Source organism: Manis pentadactyla, chromosome 4 (assembly GCF_030020395.1).
Source record: "Manis pentadactyla isolate mManPen7 chromosome 4, mManPen7.hap1, whole genome shotgun sequence".
NCBI classification, from domain to species: Eukaryota; Metazoa; Chordata; class Mammalia; order Pholidota; family Manidae; genus Manis; species Manis pentadactyla.
The window spans coordinates 142,705,842-142,726,954 of NC_080022.1; the positions used below are offsets into that span (position 1 = coordinate 142,705,842).

Sequence of the window (21,113 nt, forward strand, 5' to 3'; positions counted from 1 at the left end):
GTTTGCATTTGCTTGTGTGCATAAAGAAACTCTGAAAGGAGCCATTGAAAACTAAGAATTATAGTTATTTATGGCAGAAGTGGAGTACTGTGAAGATGAAGGAAAAGAATGGGAGAGAAACTTTTCAGTGTATAAATCTTTACATTTTGGCTTTGACATAATGCCTATCTGAAAAGCTAAATTTTTTCCAACTCCCTACTTTTATACTTTTGAGTGCAGGAAGGCATATAATAAACAAATAAATATACACATAGGGTCCTAGTGAGATAACTAAATCCATGAATACAGGGATTTACTTAATATACTTCACTAATCTTTACAGTGCCTTGTAAATAGTGAAGCTCAAAAAATGCTTTTTGAATAACTATAAAATTTCTTGTTTTAAGTCTTGTTTGTATGCTTGTGTTATTTTTCTACTTGCTTTTCAATGTAAGGAGCTAAAAAATATGCCAAATGGAAATATAACAAATTGTACCTGTTAGAGAGAGTGTTGGGAATGTGTATCTTCAGCTCTTCTGTGACATCTCTCATCACTCTCTGATAGCCAGACATTTCTGAGTCTTTGATATAATAAGGATTATTTCTCATTAAGTATTCTCCCAAATAATTGATGGGATCAAATTTGGTTGGAATATCAACTTCTGCCAAAAGCTTCTTCTTTTCCACTTGCATTAACATTTTTTCCACTCCAGGAACTAAGGTGGGCAGAAGTTTGTCAAGCAAATATGCACGTGTGTTCAGTGTCATATTCTCAGTATTAAACCACTCTTTGGCCAAATTATCCTTAGGGAGTTGTTTTTCAGCCTTTTTTTCTAATTCTTTCATCAAGTTATCCTTATCTATTATTTTTTGCTGCATTGCCTGGGCTTTTGCCTCCACTCTTTCAAAAAGATTTTTCTTCCATGGTTGTTCCAGCTTTGAATCCAGTACAGTTTGATCTAAATTGAAAATCACTTTTGCAGGTTTTCTAACCACAATGTTCTTTGAGATTCCAACATTAGAGCCCTTTATTAAACAAACTGGGATTTTTGGCTGCTCCTCCAGGTTTAATTCTGAGGGGAAAAAAGTGAAATGTAAGAAATATATTTGAAGTAGATTTTAATCTGCTACTTCAGAGTATTATTAGAAAAAGATTTTTTATATCCATTTGTGTGGTGTACTCAAATACACCAGAAAGTAACAGAAAGTCAGACAATACTAATTTTAACCATCAGGACATTTATTGTTGACCTAATCAGAAGTCATTCAGCAGCTCAGCATTTTCATTACATACCTGGTCTATTTCTATTGTTCTTTATTCATATTTTGTGTTCAAACCTCAGGATCATAAGACAGTTATTGTAGCTCTAAGCATCACTTATTAATAGGAAAAAAGGATTGAGGACAAAGGGACTTTCTCCTCTTGAGGTTCTATTTCATTATTCAAGAAGAGAATATCCCAAACTCCTTGTTCCATTACTTTCTTTTACATATATCACATGTGATTAGGTTACATGCCCATCCCTAGACCAATAGCTGATAAAGGGAAAAGGGATTTCTATGATTAGCTTTGAACAATCTTAATTTATTCCTTCATGTCAGGGTTCAGGCCAAGTTCTCTGATCAAGTGATTCAAGTGATTTTCATCTGCTACAAAACTGAGGTTCACTTGGCAGACAAAAAGGTGGAGAATGTCTGCTCAGTAGACAGTGAAGAGAGTTATCACACATGTATATTTAAATAAATTTCTTCCCATTTCATATTTCTAGCCTCCTTTATGTTTTCATTTTTAAAAATGCAGGATGAAGATAGTGGACTGAGAACCGGCATCTACATACTCTCATTACCAACTACATACCCTCTAGAAATGACAGAAAAGGTTGTGTGTGTGCATATGTGTGTGTATTTTAATATAAACATAAGATTGCTGGCAATCACAAAGACAGCCTTTAGCAGTCAGAAATTTCGAGGGTGTTTGAAAAATGTAAGGTAGTAGGCTTTGATTGAAGGAATTATAGGACTAAAAAGATAAGAGGAGAAGATCACTGGGAAGTTTGAGAGCAGCCTTGAGGCACCCTAAGTTTAAAGGACGTAGATATGAGTAGCAGGGGAATGACTGACCTTTTGTGTGTTTTCATCCCCATTTGATCTAATCAGGCACCAGAGGTGTTCACCCTTGCACTGAGACAAGGAGATTTGGTCTAGAGAGGCAGGATAATGCCTCCACATACAGGGAAACTGACTTGCTGACAGACTTCACTGTTTGCACTTCTTACTTTCCTTCACAGTCACTAGCAGTGGGATACAGAAAACAGAAAATCTGTTTCACAGAAAAGCAAATAGGGATTCCCAAATACAAATGCAAGCACACACACAAGAATTACTAAAGACTTAAAGAAAACTATCTCCATGACTAAATTCAACAAATGCAATAATTGATGCTACCTAAGGAAATAATATTACTAGAATGAGTGTAAGGAGTCTCCAAAAGAATTGTAATTAATAAATTGAGCAGAACAATCAGAGTTAAAAAAAAGAATGCTATGGATGTGGTGGGGAAAAAAACAATTAAGAGAGCTTGGACACCTAGGACTCAGATCCTCTTTTCTATAGTCTCCAGTTAAAAGGAAAATCAGGGAGTGGATTAAAGATGGCGGTGTGAGAGGAGAAACAGTGGCTTCCTCCTAAAACTGGATACAATTAGAAAATACAGTTGGAGCAACTAATCCTGAGAGAGCAACAGGAAAGAGGATGGCGCCAGACTGCATACACCTAGAGAAAAGAGCAAACCTTAGCGAACCGGGTAACGTACCAGAGCTGTGGCTCTGTGGGACCTGAGCCCTACCCCCACCCCAGCTCACTGGTGGGAGGAAGAGAAACGGAGCAGGGAGGGAGTGGAAGGCTTGGGACTGCTGAATACCTAGCTCAGGAGATCTGCTCTGGGAGCACAAACCTACATTTCATGGTGCTTTCATCATACTCTTCTGATTACGGGGTTGGAAAGCTGGGACAGGCGGAGTTCCTGGGGAGACTGGGATTCTGGCCGCTTGTGGAAAGCAGGGATCCATATCTGGCTTCTCTGGGACAAAAGTTTATATCTGTGTGCTCGGCCCACTGGTTCAGGCAGTGGAGACAGGCACAGCAGCTGGGAGGCGGGTAACAGCTCTTTCCTCCCCCCAGGCACCAGTACCGCTCCCCTGCAACTCCCAACATTGCTTCAGGGGCTGAGCAGCTCCAGAATAGAGCTTCTGGACACAAGAGGGCGCCATATACAAATATGAAATGCCAAAGGAACCTTGTCCAGAGTAAAATTATTAATACAACTCCCGAGAAAGATTTAAATGATATGGACCTCGTGACTCTTCCTGAAAGGGAGTTCAAAATAAAAATAAAAATCATCAACATGCTAATGGAAGTATGGAAAGACATCCAAGAACTCAGGAATGAATTCAGGTCAGAGGTCCAATCGTTGAAGAGTACGATGGAGGGTATTAAAAGCAGGTTGGATATGGTGGAGGAGACGATAAATGAAATAGAAACTAGAGAAGAGGAATACAAAGAAGCTGAGGCACAGGGGGAAAAAAGGATCTCTAAGAATGAAAGAATATTGAGAGAACTGTGTGACCAATCCAAACGGAACAATATTCACATTATAGGGATACCAGAAGAAGAGAGAGAGAAAGGGAGAGAAAGGGCCTTTGAGGAGGTAGTTGCTGAAAACTTCCCCAATCTGGGGAAGGACATAGTCTCTCAGGCCATGGAGATCCACAGATCTCCCAACACAAGGGACCCAAGGAAGACAACACCAAAACATATAGTAATTAAAATGGAAAAGATCTAGGATAAGGATAGACTGTTAAAAGCAGTCAGAGACAGAAATAAGATCACATACAAAGGAAATCCCATCAGGCTAACATCAGACTTCTTAGCAGAAACCTTAAGAGGCCAGAAGGGAGTGGCATGATGTATTTAATGCCATGAAGCAGAAGAGCCTGGAACCAAGATTACTTTATCCGTCAGATTATCATTTAAATTTGAAGGAGGGATTAAACAATTTTCAGATAAGCAAAAGCTGAGAGAATTTACCTCCCACAAACCATCTCTACAGTCTATTTTGGAGGGACTGCTACAGATGGAAGTGTTCCTAAGGTTGAATAGCTGTCACCAGAGGTAATAAAACCACAGTAAAGAAAGTAGAACAGCTAATTACTAAGCAAATGCAAAATTAAATGAACTATCCCCAAAGTCAATCAAGGGCTAGACAAAGAATACAGAATATGATACCTAATATATAGAGAATTGTGGAGGAAGAAAAAGGAGGAGAAACAGAAAAGAACCTTTAGATTGTGTTTGTAACAGCATACTAAGTGAGTTAAGTTAGACTCTTAGATAGTAAGGAAATTAACCTTGAACCTTTGGTAACCACGAATCTAAAGCCTGCAACAGCAATAAGTACATACCTATCGATAATCACCTTAAATGTAAATGGACTGAATGCACCAATCAAAATACACAGAGTAATAGAATGGAGAAAAAAACAAAACCCATCTATATGCTGCTTACAAGAGACTTACCTCAAACCAAAAGATGTGCACAGACTAAAAGTCAAGGGATGGAAAAAGATATTTCATGCAAACAATAGGGAGAAAAAAAAAGAGGTGTTGCAGCACTAGTATCAGACAAAATAGACTTCAAAACAAAGAAAATAACAAGAGATAAAGAAGGACATTACATAATGATAAAGGGGTCAGTCCAACAAGAGGATATAACCATTATAAATATATATGCACCCAACACAGGACCACCAGCATATGTGAAACAAATACTAACAGAACTAAAGGGGGATATAGACTGCAATGCATTCATTCTAGGAGACTTCAACATACCACTCACTCCAAAGCACAGATCCACCAGACAGAAAATAAGTAAGGACAAAGAGGCACTGAACAACACACTAGAACAGATGGACGTAATAGACATCTATAGAACTCTACATCCAAAACCAACAGGATCCACATTCTTCTCAAGTGCACATGGAACATTCTCCAGAATAGACCACATACTAGGCCACAAAAAGAGCCTCAGTAAATTCCAAAAGATTGAAATCCTACCAACCAACTTTTCAGACCACAAAGGTATAAAACTAGAAATAAATTATACAAAGAAAGCAAAAAGGCCCACAAACACATGGATGCTTAACAACATGCTCCTAAATAATCAATGGATCAACGACCAAATTAAAATAGAGATTAAGCAATATATGGAAACAAATGACAACAACAACACAAAGCCCCAACTTCTGTGGGACGCAGCGTAAGCATTGTTAAGAGGAAAGTATATACCAATCCAGGCATATTTAAAGAAGGAAAAACAAACCCAAATGAATAGTCTAACGTCACAATTATCAAAATTGGAAAAAGAATAACAAATGAGGCCTAAAGTCAGCAGAAGGAGGGACATAATAAAGATCAGAGAAGAAATAAATAAAATTGAGAAGAATAAAACAATAGAAAAAAATCAATGAAACCAAGAGCTGGTTCTTTGAGAAAATAAACAAAATAGATAATCCCGTAGCCAGACTTATCAAGAGAAAAAGAGAATCAATTGAATCAGAAACAAGAAAGGAAACATTACAACGGACCCCACAGAAATACAAAGAATTATTAGAGACTACCATGAAAACCTATATGCTAACAAGCTGGAAAACCTAGAAGAAATGGAAAACTTCCTAGAAAAATACAACCTTCCAAGACTGACCAAGAAAGAAATACAAAATCTAAACAAAGCAATTACCAGCAAAGAAATTGAAGCAGTAATCAAAAAACTATGCAAGAACAAAACCCCCAGGCCAGATGGATTTACCTTAGAATTTTATCAGACATACAGAGAAGATACAATAGTCATTCTCCTTAAAGTTTTCCAAAAAATAGAAGAGGAGGGAATACTCCCAAACTCATGCTATGAAGCCAACATCACCCTAATACCAAAACCAGGTAAAGACCCCACCAAAAAAGAAAACTACAGACCAATATCCTTGATGAATGTAGATGCAAAAATACTCAACAAAATATTAGCAAACTGAATTCAAAAATACATCAAAAGGATCATACACCATGACCAAGTGGGATTCATCCCAGGGATGCAAGGATGGTACAACATTCGAAAATCCATCAACAACATCCACCACATCAACAAAAAGAAGGACAAAAACCACATGATCATCTCCATAGATGCTGAAAAAGCATTTGACAAAATTCAACATCCATTCATGATAAAAACTCTCAACAAAATAGGTATAGAGGGCAAGTACCTCAACATAATAAAGGCCATATATGATAAACCCACAGCCAACATCATACTGAACATCAAGAAGCTGAAAGCTTTTCCTCTAAGGTCGGGAACAAGACAGAGATGCCCACTCTCCCCACTGTTATTCAACATAGTACTGGAGGTCCTAGCCACGGCAATTAGACAAAAGAAAGAAATACAAGGAATCCAAATTGGTAAAGAAGAAGTTAAACTGTCACTATTTGCAGATGACATGATATGGTACATAAAAAACCCTAAAGGCTCTACTCCAAAACTACTAGAACTGATATAGGAATACAGCAAAGTTGCAGGATACAAAATTAACACACAGAAATCTGTGGCTTTCCTATACACTAACAATGAACTAATAGAAAGAGAAATCAGCAAAACAATTCCATTCACAATTGCATCAAAAAGAATAAAATACTTAGGAATAAACCTAACCAAGCAAGTGAAAGACCTATACCCTGAAAACTATAAGACACTCTTAAGAGAAATTAAAGAGGTCACTAACAAATGGAAACTCATCCCATGCTCCTGGCTAGGAAGAATTAATATCGTCAAAATGGCCACCCTGCCCAAAGCAATATATAGATTTGATGCAATCCCTATCAAATTACCAACAACATTCTTCAACGAACTGCAACAAATAGTTCAAAAATTCATATGGAACCACCAAAGACCCCAAATAGCCAAAGCAATCCTGAGAAGGAAGAATAAACTGGGGAGGATCTCGCTCCCCAACTTGAAGCTCTACTACAAAGCCACAGTAATCAAGACAATTTGGTACTGGCACAAGAACAGAGCCACAGACCACTGGAACAGAATAGAGACTCCAGACATTAACCCAAAAATATATTATATTGTAAATTAATATATAATACAGGAGCCATGGACATACAATGGGGAAATGACAGTCTCTTCAACAGATGGTCCTGGCAAAACTGCACAGCTGCATGTAAGAGAATGAAACTGGATCACTGTCTAACCCCATACACAAAAGTAAATTCAAAATGGATCAAAGACCTGAATGTAAGTCATGAAACCATAAAACTCTTAGAAAAAAACATAGACAAAAATCTCTTGGACATAAACATGAGCGACTTCTTCATGAACATATCTCCCTGGGCAAGGGAAACAAAAGCAAAAATGACTTTATCAAGCTGAAAAGCTTCTTTATAGCAAAGGACACCATCAATAGAACAAAAAGGTACCCTACAGTATGGGAGAATATATTCATAAATGACAGATCTGATAAAGGGTTGACATCCAAAATATATAAAGAGCTTACACACCTCAACAAACAAAAACAAAACAATCCAATTAAAAAATGGGCAGAGAGAACAGACTGTTCTCCAAAGAAGAAATTCAGATGGCCAACAGACACATGAAAAGACGCTCCACATCACTAGTCATCAGAGAAATGCAAATTAAAAACACAATGAGATATCACCTCACACCAGTAAGAATCACCATGATCCAAAAGTTAAAGAACAACAAATGTTGGCGAGGTTGTGGAGAAAGGGGAACCCTCCTACACTGCTGGTGGGAATGTAAATTAGTTCCACCATAGTGGAAAGCAGTATGGAGGTTCCTCAAAAAGCTCAAAATAGAAATACCATTTGACCCAGGAATTCCACTTCTAGGAATTTACCCTAAGAATGCAGCAGCCCACTTTGAAAAAGACATATGCACCTCTATGTTTATTGCAGCACTACTTACAGTAGCCAAGAAATGGAAGCAACCTAAGTGTCCATCAGTAGATGAATGGATAAAGAAGATGTGGTACATATACACAATGGAATATTATTCAGCCATAAGAAGAAAACAAATCCTACCATTTGCAACAACATGGATGGAGCTAGAGGGTATTATGCTCAGTGAAATAAGCCAGGCAGAGAAAGATAAGTACCAAATGATTTCACTCATATGTGGAGTATAAGAACAAAGAAAAACTGAAGGAACAAAATGGCAGCAGAATCACAGAACCCAAGAATGGACTAACAGTTACCAAAGGGAAAGGGACTGGGGAGGATGGGTGGGAAGGAAGGGATAAGGGTGGGGAAAAAGAAAGGGGGCCTTATGATTAGCATGTATAATGTGTGGGGGGCATAGGGAGGGATGTGCAACACAGAGAAGACAAGTAGTGATTCTACAGTATCTTACTACGCTGATGGACAGTGACTGTAATGGGGTTTGTTGGGGGGACTTGGTGAAGGGGGTAGTCTAGTAAACATAATGTTCTTCATATAATTGTAGATTGATGATAACAAAATGAATAAAAAAAAGGAAAATCAGGAGTCATTGGAGAAATGGCTGATTCTAAGACTGGGGCAGGAAATACATAAGATGAGCTTGGAGCATTTCATAGTGCCAGAAAATAAGGAAGTATTTTTAAAAACTTTATAATGATTGGTGTATGTCAAAGGGACATAGAAGCCAACCAGAAGAGCTCCCAATGGCCAAAGATGGAACAATGTGAGCAACAAAATAAAGTACTATGGGATTATAACCCAAGTATAAAATAAATATCCAGAAGTCCATACTGATATAAATACTTGAATAAATAAATAAATGGGAGAAAATAGACAAATCCCCTGTGCAGAAGTATTCCAGATAATTTATGTAGATATTTTACCCTCTGTATAACTCTCCTGTGGAAGAATTTCTCCTCTGTTCCCTGTTTTGAGAGTTTTTTATTATTGTAAGGATGTTTGATTTTGTCAATTATTTTTTCTACATCAGTTGAGATGATCATGTGGTTTTCACTCTCATTCTATTAATGTGATGAATTATGTCAATTGACTTTCTTATGTTGAACCACCCTTGCATTTCTGGAATAAGTCCCACTAAATCATAGTGAATTTCCTCTTACTATGTTGCTGGATTTAATTTACTTTTGTAAAATGGAAACAATAATTATACTTTGCAGGATAGTCATGATTAGAAAATTATATATGTATATGATATATATGGTTTTATATATCATATACATGTATAAAATCATATATATAATTATATATACATATAAATTATATATAATATACATATCATAATTATATATATGATATGTATATATATATATATATATATATATACTAAAAATTTATAGTTATTATTATTGGATGAGCTCACTCAGAGGGAGTGTCTAGAGTGAAAAGAGAACCTAGGAAAGAATTTTATGCAACATTTTTAAGCAATAGGCAGAAAAAGGACATTGACATGGGAGTCTGAGAGTGACCAGACATCTATGTCACATAGCTTAAATTAAAAATGGAATGTACTAGAGCATATATCTGGAAAGCCCAGGAATATAATAACTGTTTTCAGGCACAGCTGAAATCCAACTTCAGTCTCTGCTTTGCTCTGCTGAATTAATATTGAGGCAGGGTGCCTTCACATGCTGATAAAAATGGTCACTGGCAGCTTTAGATCTGCATAATCCTTAATCACTGATTTTTTAAAATCTGCCATTAAAATCCCAGTTTAAAAAATCTGAGAAAGGTTTTAATTGACTTTAATTAACCACTTTTGGGGCGGAGGGGTCCATTCTGTTTTGACACAATGTTCTTTAATATATAATGCTTTTATTTTTTTATTTTAAATAGGTGTGAAAGAGAGCAATCATTTTTAAGTCTGCAGGTTCTAATGTGCTCTTTTTGCTTTTAACCTCTCCAGCATAACCCAAGGCAGGTATTTCCCTCTTTGCTTTAAGGGTAGCGCCACAGATGAAGAGCAATTTAATATCAACCCATCTGTCATAGTTCATTAGTAAACTCGCACATGAACTAGGGCATTCTCTATCTTCATGGCAGCTTGCTAGTGCTCCTCTAGTGTGCTTAGCTATTATAGGTTGCTAAGCAATAATCCTAGGGCTTGCATTGTCCCCACTGAAAATGCAGAATGGAAGTAGATGTGTGTTTGGTTACAACTCTAGACAAACACTTCTCTCTTAGAGCCATAAAAACAAGAAAAGAAAAGGAGGCATGGCAATAGCAGGGTCAATAAATCAGGATTCTATACAAGGCTATCTGCAGCTGTCCTTTGATTGAGTGACCTCTGAATTCAAGGATCATAAATTATAGCACTACCCCAAGGGCAAATTAATTCAGAGGTTAAATTGAGTATAGTTTCAAATAGGTACTGGGTTTTTTAGCCGGTATATGCTTTGACATTCCTAAACTTTTTATAGATAGATCGATTCATTTATACATTCACTCAATAAATGATTTACTGATGTGTCACTTTGTATCAGGCACTATGCTAAACACTGGAATTATTTTCCAGGAATGTCTTACTCAGCTCTTCATAGAATTAAGAGCCTTTCAAACATACATACCTTCACCCTTGTATTAATCTGCCTTCTAACGTACAAAGACCTATTCAGGCACTATAAACATAAATGGTTTCAACTAAATAAGAAGAGACACAAAAGAATTCCTTATTCATATTTTCAAAGTTCTAGCTTTTTAAGTGACTTTTATCATTTTCTGCACTTAGTGCATGGCCTGCTGCTGGGCTTGGCCTCAGTACAACCCTATTTAAAGAAATAAATAGGAATGAATTATAATCCACACTATAATAAGCTTTGACTCCTATAATAAGACTCTTCACAAGGAGGCATATAACATTAGTCGAACTGATTGCTTATTAAACTGGTAAAAATTGATCCAGCAGAGCTAGTCAACTAGATGTGTGATGTTCTCTTTAAACAAAGGTCCTGTCTGAAACTCAGCTAGCTTGGTCTTACTAGTATTTCTTAACATTTGTACAAAATGTAGAATGACTACTGTGAAGGAAGGAGGGAAAAAATCACTTTTAAACACTTTTTTAGGAAAAGGAACTTTCCTACAAAACCTTGCTAATCTTAGGGCTGTGTAATAAGAACAGAGCTGAGCAGACTGATGATTTCAAAAAAGATTTTTCAAAATCCAAGTTAAGCTCAGAGCCTGAAAAGTACAATAGCTGGGGTAAAGAAATGAGGAATTCACATGGTACATTTACCCATAATATTTTCTATGCAGTTATGTGTTTGAGTATATTCTGGGAGCTGCCTGGCAAGATTGCATCATTTTAATTTTGAGAAGTATAATCATATATATGTATATCATATCAAGGATAAAGACACTTCCTTTGACATGTTGAAATTACAATAACAGGTCCTCTTCCCACTTCCTGTACACACATACGTACGCATATATTCACAAAGGAAGATGCAGAATATTAGGTTTAATAGGGATGACTGATCACTGAATATATAAGTATATAACATTGCATTTGATAACACAACAAGCAGCTGCAATGTTTTCCGTATATATTATACACTGGAGTGAATAGATTTAAACAAAACACACTTCCCTCTACCATACACTGAAAAGCTGTAACAGAAATTCAAAGTACAAGAATGGCAAAGACCACAAATTCTTGACTGATATTTTTTCTAGAAAGGCAAGAAATTACATGATGGATTACATATGTAAAGTTTTGCAGGTGCAAATTTGGCCATAAAACGATTAAAGTGAACACCTAATTAAATTTATAACAAATTATCTAGATCACAATTCTGTTTGGAATGTTTGAAATGAAAGAGTTCATTTATAAGCCTGACCCAAGTGATTAAGGTATAGTAAAGTATGTGTATGAGGTAATGGTGGTAGAGCGTGAGAAAGAAGGAAGTAAAATGAAGAAATTGGTTGGGAGGGGACAGACAGAAAGGGACTTGCAAGAAACTTCTATTTAAAAGTTAGTAAATCTGTGAAAACAGTAATAAGTTTATAATAAAGACAGAATAAGTATTGGGAATTTTGGCTCTTAATGTGTTATGTATTATAATGTGTATTAATAAGAAGAAATACTAAATGATTGCTTTTAATTGGTTTAAAAGACAGAAAAACACTTTGGAGAAAAGCAAGCACCAAAAAGTTATGACTAGCATCTACACTGCAATTTATAGTATAGCAAACACTTCAATAATTATTATTGTAACTTAGCCTAGCACAACCTAGTACATACTAAATACTCAATACTTGTAAACTGAGTTGAAGGGAATTTCTATTAATTGAAATACAAATTGAAATTGTTAAATTTTAAATACTGTAAAGAATTTCTGTCACATAGGATTTCACTAAGCACCTGAAGTTAGAAGAATTATAGTGAAAGGGATGGTATCTTGCCCACCTATTTGTTGCCTTTTAGATCCTATCAATTTTCAGCCTGCATAATTATGTGGGATTTGGGTTAAGGATGGGGCTTGAAGTCAAACAGAATAAATGTGTGGTCAAGTACAGGGGTTAAAAATTAGAACAAAAATACAATAAGCAGGCTCTATCACGAGGGCTCTTCATTTTATTTTTGTATTAATGGGTTGCCTATGTATTATTAAATCTCTTAGCTAAATTTCCTAAATACAAGATGGCTCAAAAGTATTAATAGAAGGCTAAGGAAACACATCTTAAACTATTCCCTAACTTGCATTTAAGATACCTCAGGGATTACATTTTTAAAAGGCAAATCTTGACTGCATCCCTAATGGAAACTTAATAATAGTTTTAAATTCTGCTGTGTAGTGGAAAGGCTAGTTCTCTACCTTGGGATTTGACTTCATCTATTGCTTCTTTTGCCACATTGTTGCTGGTGTCCAATGCAGAACTCTCTGGTGTACCTTGTAAGCTCTGAAAGGAGAAAATAAATACCAATTAAAATGAGGTGCTTTTCCTCACAGTTGCATCAACGCTCCCAATTAAAAAATACTTATGCCTTTAGATTGCCAAAATAAGTGAAATCATACGGTATTTGTCTTTCTCCTCTGGGCTTATTTTACTTACCATAATAACCTCTAGGTCCTTCCATGTTGCCACAAATGGCAGGATTCCTTTCTCTTTTATAGCTGAATAATATTCCATTGTATATATGTACCATCTCTTAGAAAGACAAATTTCATATGATTTCACTTATATGTGAAGTTAAAAAAAAAAAAAGAACAAAATAGCAGTAGACTAAGAGATGCTGAGAAGTGACTGGTGGTTACCCTGGGGGAAGAGTTAGGGAGCTTCTGTTTTCTTTAACTATTGGAATCACCTTCCTTATTTGTGGTGGAAAGAAAAACATTTCATCTTTAATGGAGAGAATTAAAGGCTAATTTTATGAATAAATGGTGGCAAAATAGCTTTTTGTACTCATGCTGATGTATTTTAAAAAATATAATAAAATAGTTTTAAGCTCACATTAGTCGACTTAATGGTGAATCCATATAGCTATATTAAATTGCTTCCCCTTTTCTGTAAAATGTTTTTCCTCACTGAAGTATTCTATTTAAAAACAAAGTTATTTAAATGATTAACATGGAAATTACATTTTCAGAATGATAGTAAAGTTACCCTCAAAACTGGTGGTTATTGAACAAGGGTAATAGTCCTGATTTTAGGAAGCAAGCTTAATTAATCTATAATTCAAAATAGCTCTTCACAGATAATTTACCCATCTATAGAAGCTTCCTGCAACTGATTCAAACAAGTCAGATGAGTTTGGTGATCAAGATGAGTTTGCCCTTTTCCATTTGTTGTTTTGTTTATTTATCTTTTTGAATGCCCACATCCTTTCTTTTCCCTCTCCATAAGAAAATTAATTTGTCCAGTTTAGTCTCCAGCATTAATATCTGATTATTCTAGATATCTTTACCTTAATAGGCTCTTTCACTTCAATTTCTTCCTGATTCCTTTCCTTGTTTTCTTTTCCATTTTCCTGTAGTAGAAAGAATGTTAGTAAGATAAAACTAACCTCTCAAAGTTTACAATAGCAAGCTTTCTATGTAAAAAAATTTCACATAATGAGTAAATATCATACCGAATAAAATCACAGAGTAGTTATATGAACAAATTCAAACAGTAACAGTCTTATTATATATAAGAAATGCCAACCAACTGAAAGCAGGTCACTGTGACCCAACGGTTAGTTGACCACTTTTTTCAGCATTTTTATCAAAACCTGATGCAGAATACTTTAACTAAAAAGAGAAATAATTAAATGATAGAATACAATGTTGCATCCCAGTTTTCCCAAGAATATTGAATCTCATATCTTCTCATGGTTAAATGGTTAGAAATCTCTATAGGTCAGGTACCTGAGCCGGTTTGGGTTCCTCTTGAGATGCTGACTCACTCATCTGGACCACTAAAAAGATATCACCAGATACTAGAGAAAAGTACTACCAGAATGGTAGTAATAACAAAAAAAGAGAAAGAAAATATTAATGACAAAAGGTACTCTTGAAGATCAAAATCTCCCCCACCCCCCACTGCATCTCACCATTCTGTTGAATGGCAAGTTCTCAACTGCTAAATTTTTCAAACTGTCCTACTGTTATTACTGGCCAAAGCTAGATTAGTCTAGGCTATTGCTCAAGGAGACAAGAAAATTCATGATAGTAATCATCACCATTATCATTAAAAAACAGTAGCCAGCAACAGTAAGGGAACTGAATTTTTAAAACATTATTATCATCCTCATTAATTTTTGAAAAAAACAAGGTGAGGTGAAGTGTAACTCTGATGTTACTTAACTCATGTGTAAAGGCAGACAGACATTAGAATAATAACTTGCTAAAAAGCTTTCTTTTTGAGGAGAGAGTTCTGAGAAGAATGGGATTTATCTGGTTTATTTATTCATATTAAGGAATTAAAATGAATATAACCCAATCTGCACCTCATCGCAAATGGCTACAGAGTTAGTTACAAACTATCAAAATTACTGCTAGACCAAAAATCATTTGAGTTTGTGTATATTTAGCAAGGTGTTATGTAAAAGTTAATTTAAAATACATGGCCTCTGCTTCTAGAGTGATTACAATTTAGGGACTTGTTCATTTGAAATGGTAAGTTTATAATGTGCTAGAGTGTTCACTTTTCTTTTTATCAACATAACACATGTTCTAGTTGAATAAAGCAAAAGTACTGGCTTTGGAGACAACAGATTCCAACACTTAAAAATAGCTGCCTCAAAGCCTTTTTGATGCAGTTCATAAATAATAAATAGTACAAAATGCATTTCTTTGATAGGTCCCAATTGTGCATTCTCGCAGACTGCTTTCTTTGCTTACGTGTCCATCTCCTGAAATTGCTAAGAAGTTACCTTCCATTTCTTTTAAATTCTGTTTTGTTTGGATGCTCCAGATCCTTTATAGGTAAATTGGCTCATGATCCTTTATTGAGTACTTTCTATATGCAGGCAGACATTGGGCTTAAAAAAATGGATAAGATGTACCTTTGAAGAGGTCCCAGTTTAGTGAGGGGAAAAGGAATAAACATGCAATGTAATCTGCAAGTGCAAATTAGAGGTACTTATATAATGTTAACAAATACAGAGTAATGAGTGTTAATTTTCCTAGGAAGGGTCAGGGAAGTTTTCACAGAAAAATAGGTTTCCAAGTTGGATTTTAAGGGACTAGCAAGCCATTTCTGTGAAAAGGAGGGGGAAGAGTATTTGAGGCAGAAGGAGCAATGCTACACTAGTGTATGAGATTTCAAAAGGTGTTCAAAGCATTCATGTAACAGACCATAGTTATATAAGAGGAAGTAGCAGAAAATGAGCTAAAAAGGTAATTTTCAATTTGTAAAGAATTATTCATGCTAAATCCAGGAGTTTGGACTTTATTCTGTGCTTTTTAAGCACAGGACAGATGTAATCAAGTTGGTGCTTTAAAAAACAAAACGACAGAAAATCACTTTGGAGGAAAGCAAGCACCTAAAAAGTTGTAACTAGTGTCTACATAGCAATTTATAAATAATTATTATTGTAGTTCAGCTCAGCACATACTAAATACTCAATACTTGTAAATTGAATTGAAGGGAATTTCAGTTAATTGAAATATGAATTGAAATTGTTAAGTTTTAAATACTGTAAAGAATTTCTGTCAGGACTGGAAGTGTGAAGGCTGGGGGAAGAGAATAAAGGTAAATTTTGCACCTTAAATGTTGCACCTAAGGTGAACCTTGGTGAGCCCCTCACTCTAGCTGAGGCTCTGCCAGACATTGTCAGTACCCGAATCATACCCTTCAGCTTCACCTTTTCAGTACACGCAGATGGTCTCTGACTGCAAGTGTCTGCAGTTCTGTGTGCCATCTTGTTATCAGTCCAAAGGTAGGCGTAGGCCAGAAATGCTAGGGGGTTAATATCTTACAGGTGAATGGTAGATAGGAGGCTGCATATAGTCCAAGTTATGGAAAATTTCTGAAGTATGTTCTATACTGTCCCCCAGAGTTCCCCAATGGGATTGGATTTCAGTTGCCCACAGTTGTCCACAGAAAGCTGCCCAATAATGCATTTGATAACCACCCAATAATGGATGTTTTCATCATTTTCCTGTATTACTTCTCTACTCTCTTTCCATTATTTCTTGGAACCACCTCCCAAATGAACTTGCACTCAACTCCTTGGATCATGGTCTATTATGAGGGAATCCACACTAAAACAGATACAATGATCTGGTTTGCAGGCATAATTGGATCTAAGAAGTGACAGAGGAATAGTCAAGGCTCACTGAATATTTTTTCGTATGTAGAAGCCTGAATGGATGATGATTACATTAAGTGAAATAAGGAAAGGAGAGAAAAACAAGTTTGAAGAATGATACAAGTTTGAATTTGGAGGTGTTATGTTTGAGATACCTGTTCAAAAGACTGAAAAAAGTTTCCAGTAAGACTCTGAATGCCACTGAAATATGCTACATGGCAGGAAGTTATGCAAAATCAAGTCATTGGAAAATGATAGCAGCATTAACTTGCATTTTAATTACTCAAAGTACATAGTATTCTGCATTCCTTAATTCCATCCATGAGGTTACAGAGTCATTCCACTTTGGTTATCAGCTATGAGACAGAGCCTTTGTGAATCTATTTAAGAAACCGCCCCATATACTCCCAATAGATTTGTAAATTGTTGAATTGCAGCATTTGGCATCTTGGTTGGCAAGACTTTGAGTCATATATGAAATTATCCTTAAAAAAAGGGGTTTTCCAGTATAAGAGAGAACTCATACTGATTTTATCTGATTTCTCAGACTAATTGAAGATAAGAAATTTCATTTACCTGGATTTCTTATCTATTAATAGAAAAATGCACTTGCAGGAGGATGCTAGTGGAGCTCACACAATAAGAATAGCTAGAAAAAAGCCCTTGTTCATGAACACTTAAAGTAGGGCTGAGAAAGAAGAACCAGTGATGTTTTTTGTAAGTGCCATGGTAACCACAAAGCAAAGACCTGAAGTAGATGCACAAAAGTTAAAGAGAATGGAATCAAAGCACACCACTACAGAAAATCATCAGCTCACAAAGGAAGGCAGTAAGAGAGGAAGAAAGCAAAAAAGGAACTATAAACAGGCAGAAAACAATTAATAAGATTAATTAGTAAGTCCTTACCTATCAGTAAGTACTCTAAATGTAAATGGATTACTTTTTCTGTCAAAATGCATAGAGTGGTTGGATGGATTAAAAAACAAAACAAAACAAAAAAGCAAGACCCCTGAAAAGCTTCTGTACAGCAAAGGACACCACCAATAGAACAAAAAGGTATCCTACAGCATGGGAGAATATATTCATAAATGACAGATCTGATAAAGGGTTGACATCCAAAATATATAAAGAGCTCATGCACCTTAACAAATAAAAAGCAAATAATCCAATTAAAAAGTGGGCAGAGGAGCTGAACAGACAGTTCTCCAAAGAAGAAATTCAGATGGCCAACAGACACATGAAAACATGCTCCACATCGCTAGTCATCAGAGAAATTCAAATTAAAAACACAATGAGATATCACCTCACATCAGTAAGGATCGCCATCATCAAAAAGACAAACAACAAATGTTGGCAAGGTTGTGGAGAAAGGGGAACCCTCCTACACTGCTGGTGGGAATGTAAATTAGTTCAACCATTGTGGAAAGCAGTATGGAGGTTCCTCAAAATGCTCAAATTAGACATACCATTTGACCCAGGAATTCCACTTCTAGGAATTTACCCTAAGAATGCAGCAGCCCAATTTGAAAAAGACAGATGCACCCCTATGTTTATTGCAGCACTATTTACAATAGCCAAGAAATGGAGGCAACCTAAGTGTCCATCAGTAGATGAATGGATAAAGAAGATGTGGTACATATACACAATGGAATATTATTCAGCCATAAGAAGAAAACAAATCCTACCATTTGCAACAACATGGATGGAGCTAGAGGGTATTATGCTCAGTGAACTAAGCCAGGTGGAGAAAGATAAGTACCAAATGATTTCACTCATATGTGGAGTATAGAACAAAGAAAAAACTGAACAAAACAGCAGCAGAATTACAGAACCCAAGAATGGACTAACAGTTACCAAAGGGAAAGGGACTGGGGAGGATGGGTGGGAAGGGAGGGATAAGGGGGAGGAAAGAAAGGAGGATTTACGATTAGCATGTATAATGTTGGGGGAGGCAAGGGGAGGGCTGTGCAACACAGAGAACACAAGTAGTGACTCTACAGCATCTTACTAAGCTGATGAACAGTGACTGTAATGGGGTTTGTGGGGGGGACTTGGTGAAGAGGGGAGCCTAGTAAACATAATGTTCCTCATGTAATTGTAGATTAATGATACCAAAAAAAAGGGTTGGGAAAAGATATTCCATGCAAACAGAAACCAAAATCAAATAGAGGTAGCTATACTTAAATCAGACAAAATAGACTTTAATGCAAAATGAGAGATGAAGCAAGTATTTATATAATGATAAAGGAGTCAATTCACTGAGAATAATGGTTGCAGAGTTACAATATTAATTGAATTCACATCCCAGCCAAATTACATGAGAAAATTGGAGTACTGATTGGAAAGCAAGAGGGACCCTGAAATTTGGATAATCTCCAACTCTTGAGTTACTCTGAGCCTCTCTTGTCAATGGAAGCAGGTTTTCTTCCATTGGCAAGAGAAATTGTGGAGACTAGACTTTTATGAACTCAAAACTTTGTAATAAGCTCATCTAGGACAATTGCCTTGCAAGGGGAAGTCCATTTTCCTCAGGACTCACCACAACCACGTCTTAATTCCAGTTGATTCATAACTAAAGTCACATCTTAAAATGCTCCAGCTGCACAAATACAATGTCTAACCAGGAGGAAATAGCTTTTACAGCAAAAGTTTTTCTCTATTTCCTTATGTAATGGCAGACACTGAGGGAATATGTGTGAGAATATATTATAAAAGAATTAATGCAAGGAGCACAGAATATAATAGTGGGATGGTTAGAATTTATTGAAATGGGCACAATTATCAGAAATTAAGGATTTAATGTGTGAGCATCTACAATTGGAAGTGATGCTAACCATTTACTTGGTAACTTCACTGAAACTTGGACTCCACAGTGGCCTGTGTTTAAATGAGATACCAGAACTTCCCTAGCATAATGTAAGAAGGAATCCAAAGGCTTAGGGAGATAAGAATGTTGGAGTTGACTTGTCACATATTAATTTGCACATACTGTCCTTTGACCCCCTATATATCCTCAGAGAGGACTCTGGGTACATCTTTTAATGAGGCACTGAAAAATCAGTTAGTGAGTGAAAGTATTTGCATGATTGAAATACTCTTTGGTGGCTTTCTTCTGTAGGCTAGGCATAATGGGATGACCCTTTCCAGAGTAGCAGAGGCCAGATGTCAGTGTTTAACCACAAAAGACAAGGTGGGCACATTTACCATAAAAAAAGTAGAGATTGAGTGGTAATCATGTTTCTTTGACCCTGTGATCTTTGTGGCTAAATAATTATGATGGTTCTAGGAATAAAAAAGATGGCCAGCCTACTAAAATGTTGATCATCTACACATAATATTAAAAATATATATATGGTAGCCAAAAATTTGCCTCTAATCACCAGAGTGGAGAGTTCTTTCCTTTCACCCAGTTTCCAGATGTAAGTCCCTAAACTAAAGGGAAGGATGGATCCTCTTAAGGATTCTGAAGCACTTCCGTTAGTATATACTGATGGCTTCTCCAATTCTTCTCCACAGGGAACTGTGGCCATCTCCTAAAATGATTGTATGCTAGTGAATAAGAAATATCCAGGTTTTTCAGGAATTTTTAAATATTGGCACTAAATTGAGGTTAATTCATGGGAACACAAAGTGGCACTGCAGTCTGCCAGTTTAAGTGGGGGCTTGTGGTGGACGTGTGAGAGATGGAGTTGAAACTCAAGTTTGAATCTCAGTAAACCGAGGAGGTCCATGAACCATTCTATAGTGATTTCATCAGATACCTGGTAAATGGCAGAATTTCAATATAGGCTCTCTAATCCTGGAATAAGGACTATTATTGTATGAAGTGCCCAGTTGAAGCCCTTGGGAGCCCCTCTCCCTCACTAACATACATAATAGGAGAGTAAACAAAAAGTATTGCTTTCCTGGGATGGCAGGATGGGGGATGACAGAGATTAATGACACCAATAAAGATTTGAAAGATAGGGGTGATGAAACCTCTCTCATGTCAATTTAACCTGCCTGATTGTCCTGTGAAGAAGGTAGATGAATCTTGGAGAATGACTGTTGATTGTTATAAATTTAATCAGGCAATGCCTCCAATTACAGCTCTTCTTCCATATGTAGTATCTTTACTGGAGCAAGTCAACACAGCCCCTGCCACCTGGTATGCTATTGACCTGACAAATGCTTACTTTGACATACAAGTTGACAAGCAACACCAGCAGCAACTTGCTTTTTCTTGGCAGGGCCAACAATATAACTTCACTGTCTTGATGCTACATGAATTCCTGCTCTCTACTATAATATAATCCACAGAGATACTGAGCATCTTGACC

The 21,113-nt window shown here is 36.3% G+C and overlaps 1 protein-coding gene across 1 annotated transcript in view; it reads right to left on the reverse strand.

Moving 5' to 3' along the window:
• Positions 1-21,113, reverse strand: part of EFCAB5 (EF-hand calcium binding domain 5) — a 126,999-nt gene that overhangs the window by 95,365 nt on the left and 10,521 nt on the right. The window contains exons 2-5 of the mRNA XM_036906259.2: positions 14,408-14,491; positions 13,966-14,028; positions 12,875-12,959; positions 476-1,052 (exon numbers count right to left, since the gene is read on the reverse strand). Coding sequence (XP_036762154.2) covers positions 476-1,052; positions 12,875-12,959; positions 13,966-14,028; positions 14,408-14,491 — 809 coding nt within the window. The remainder of the gene's footprint in view (positions 1-475; positions 1,053-12,874; positions 12,960-13,965; positions 14,029-14,407; positions 14,492-21,113) is intronic.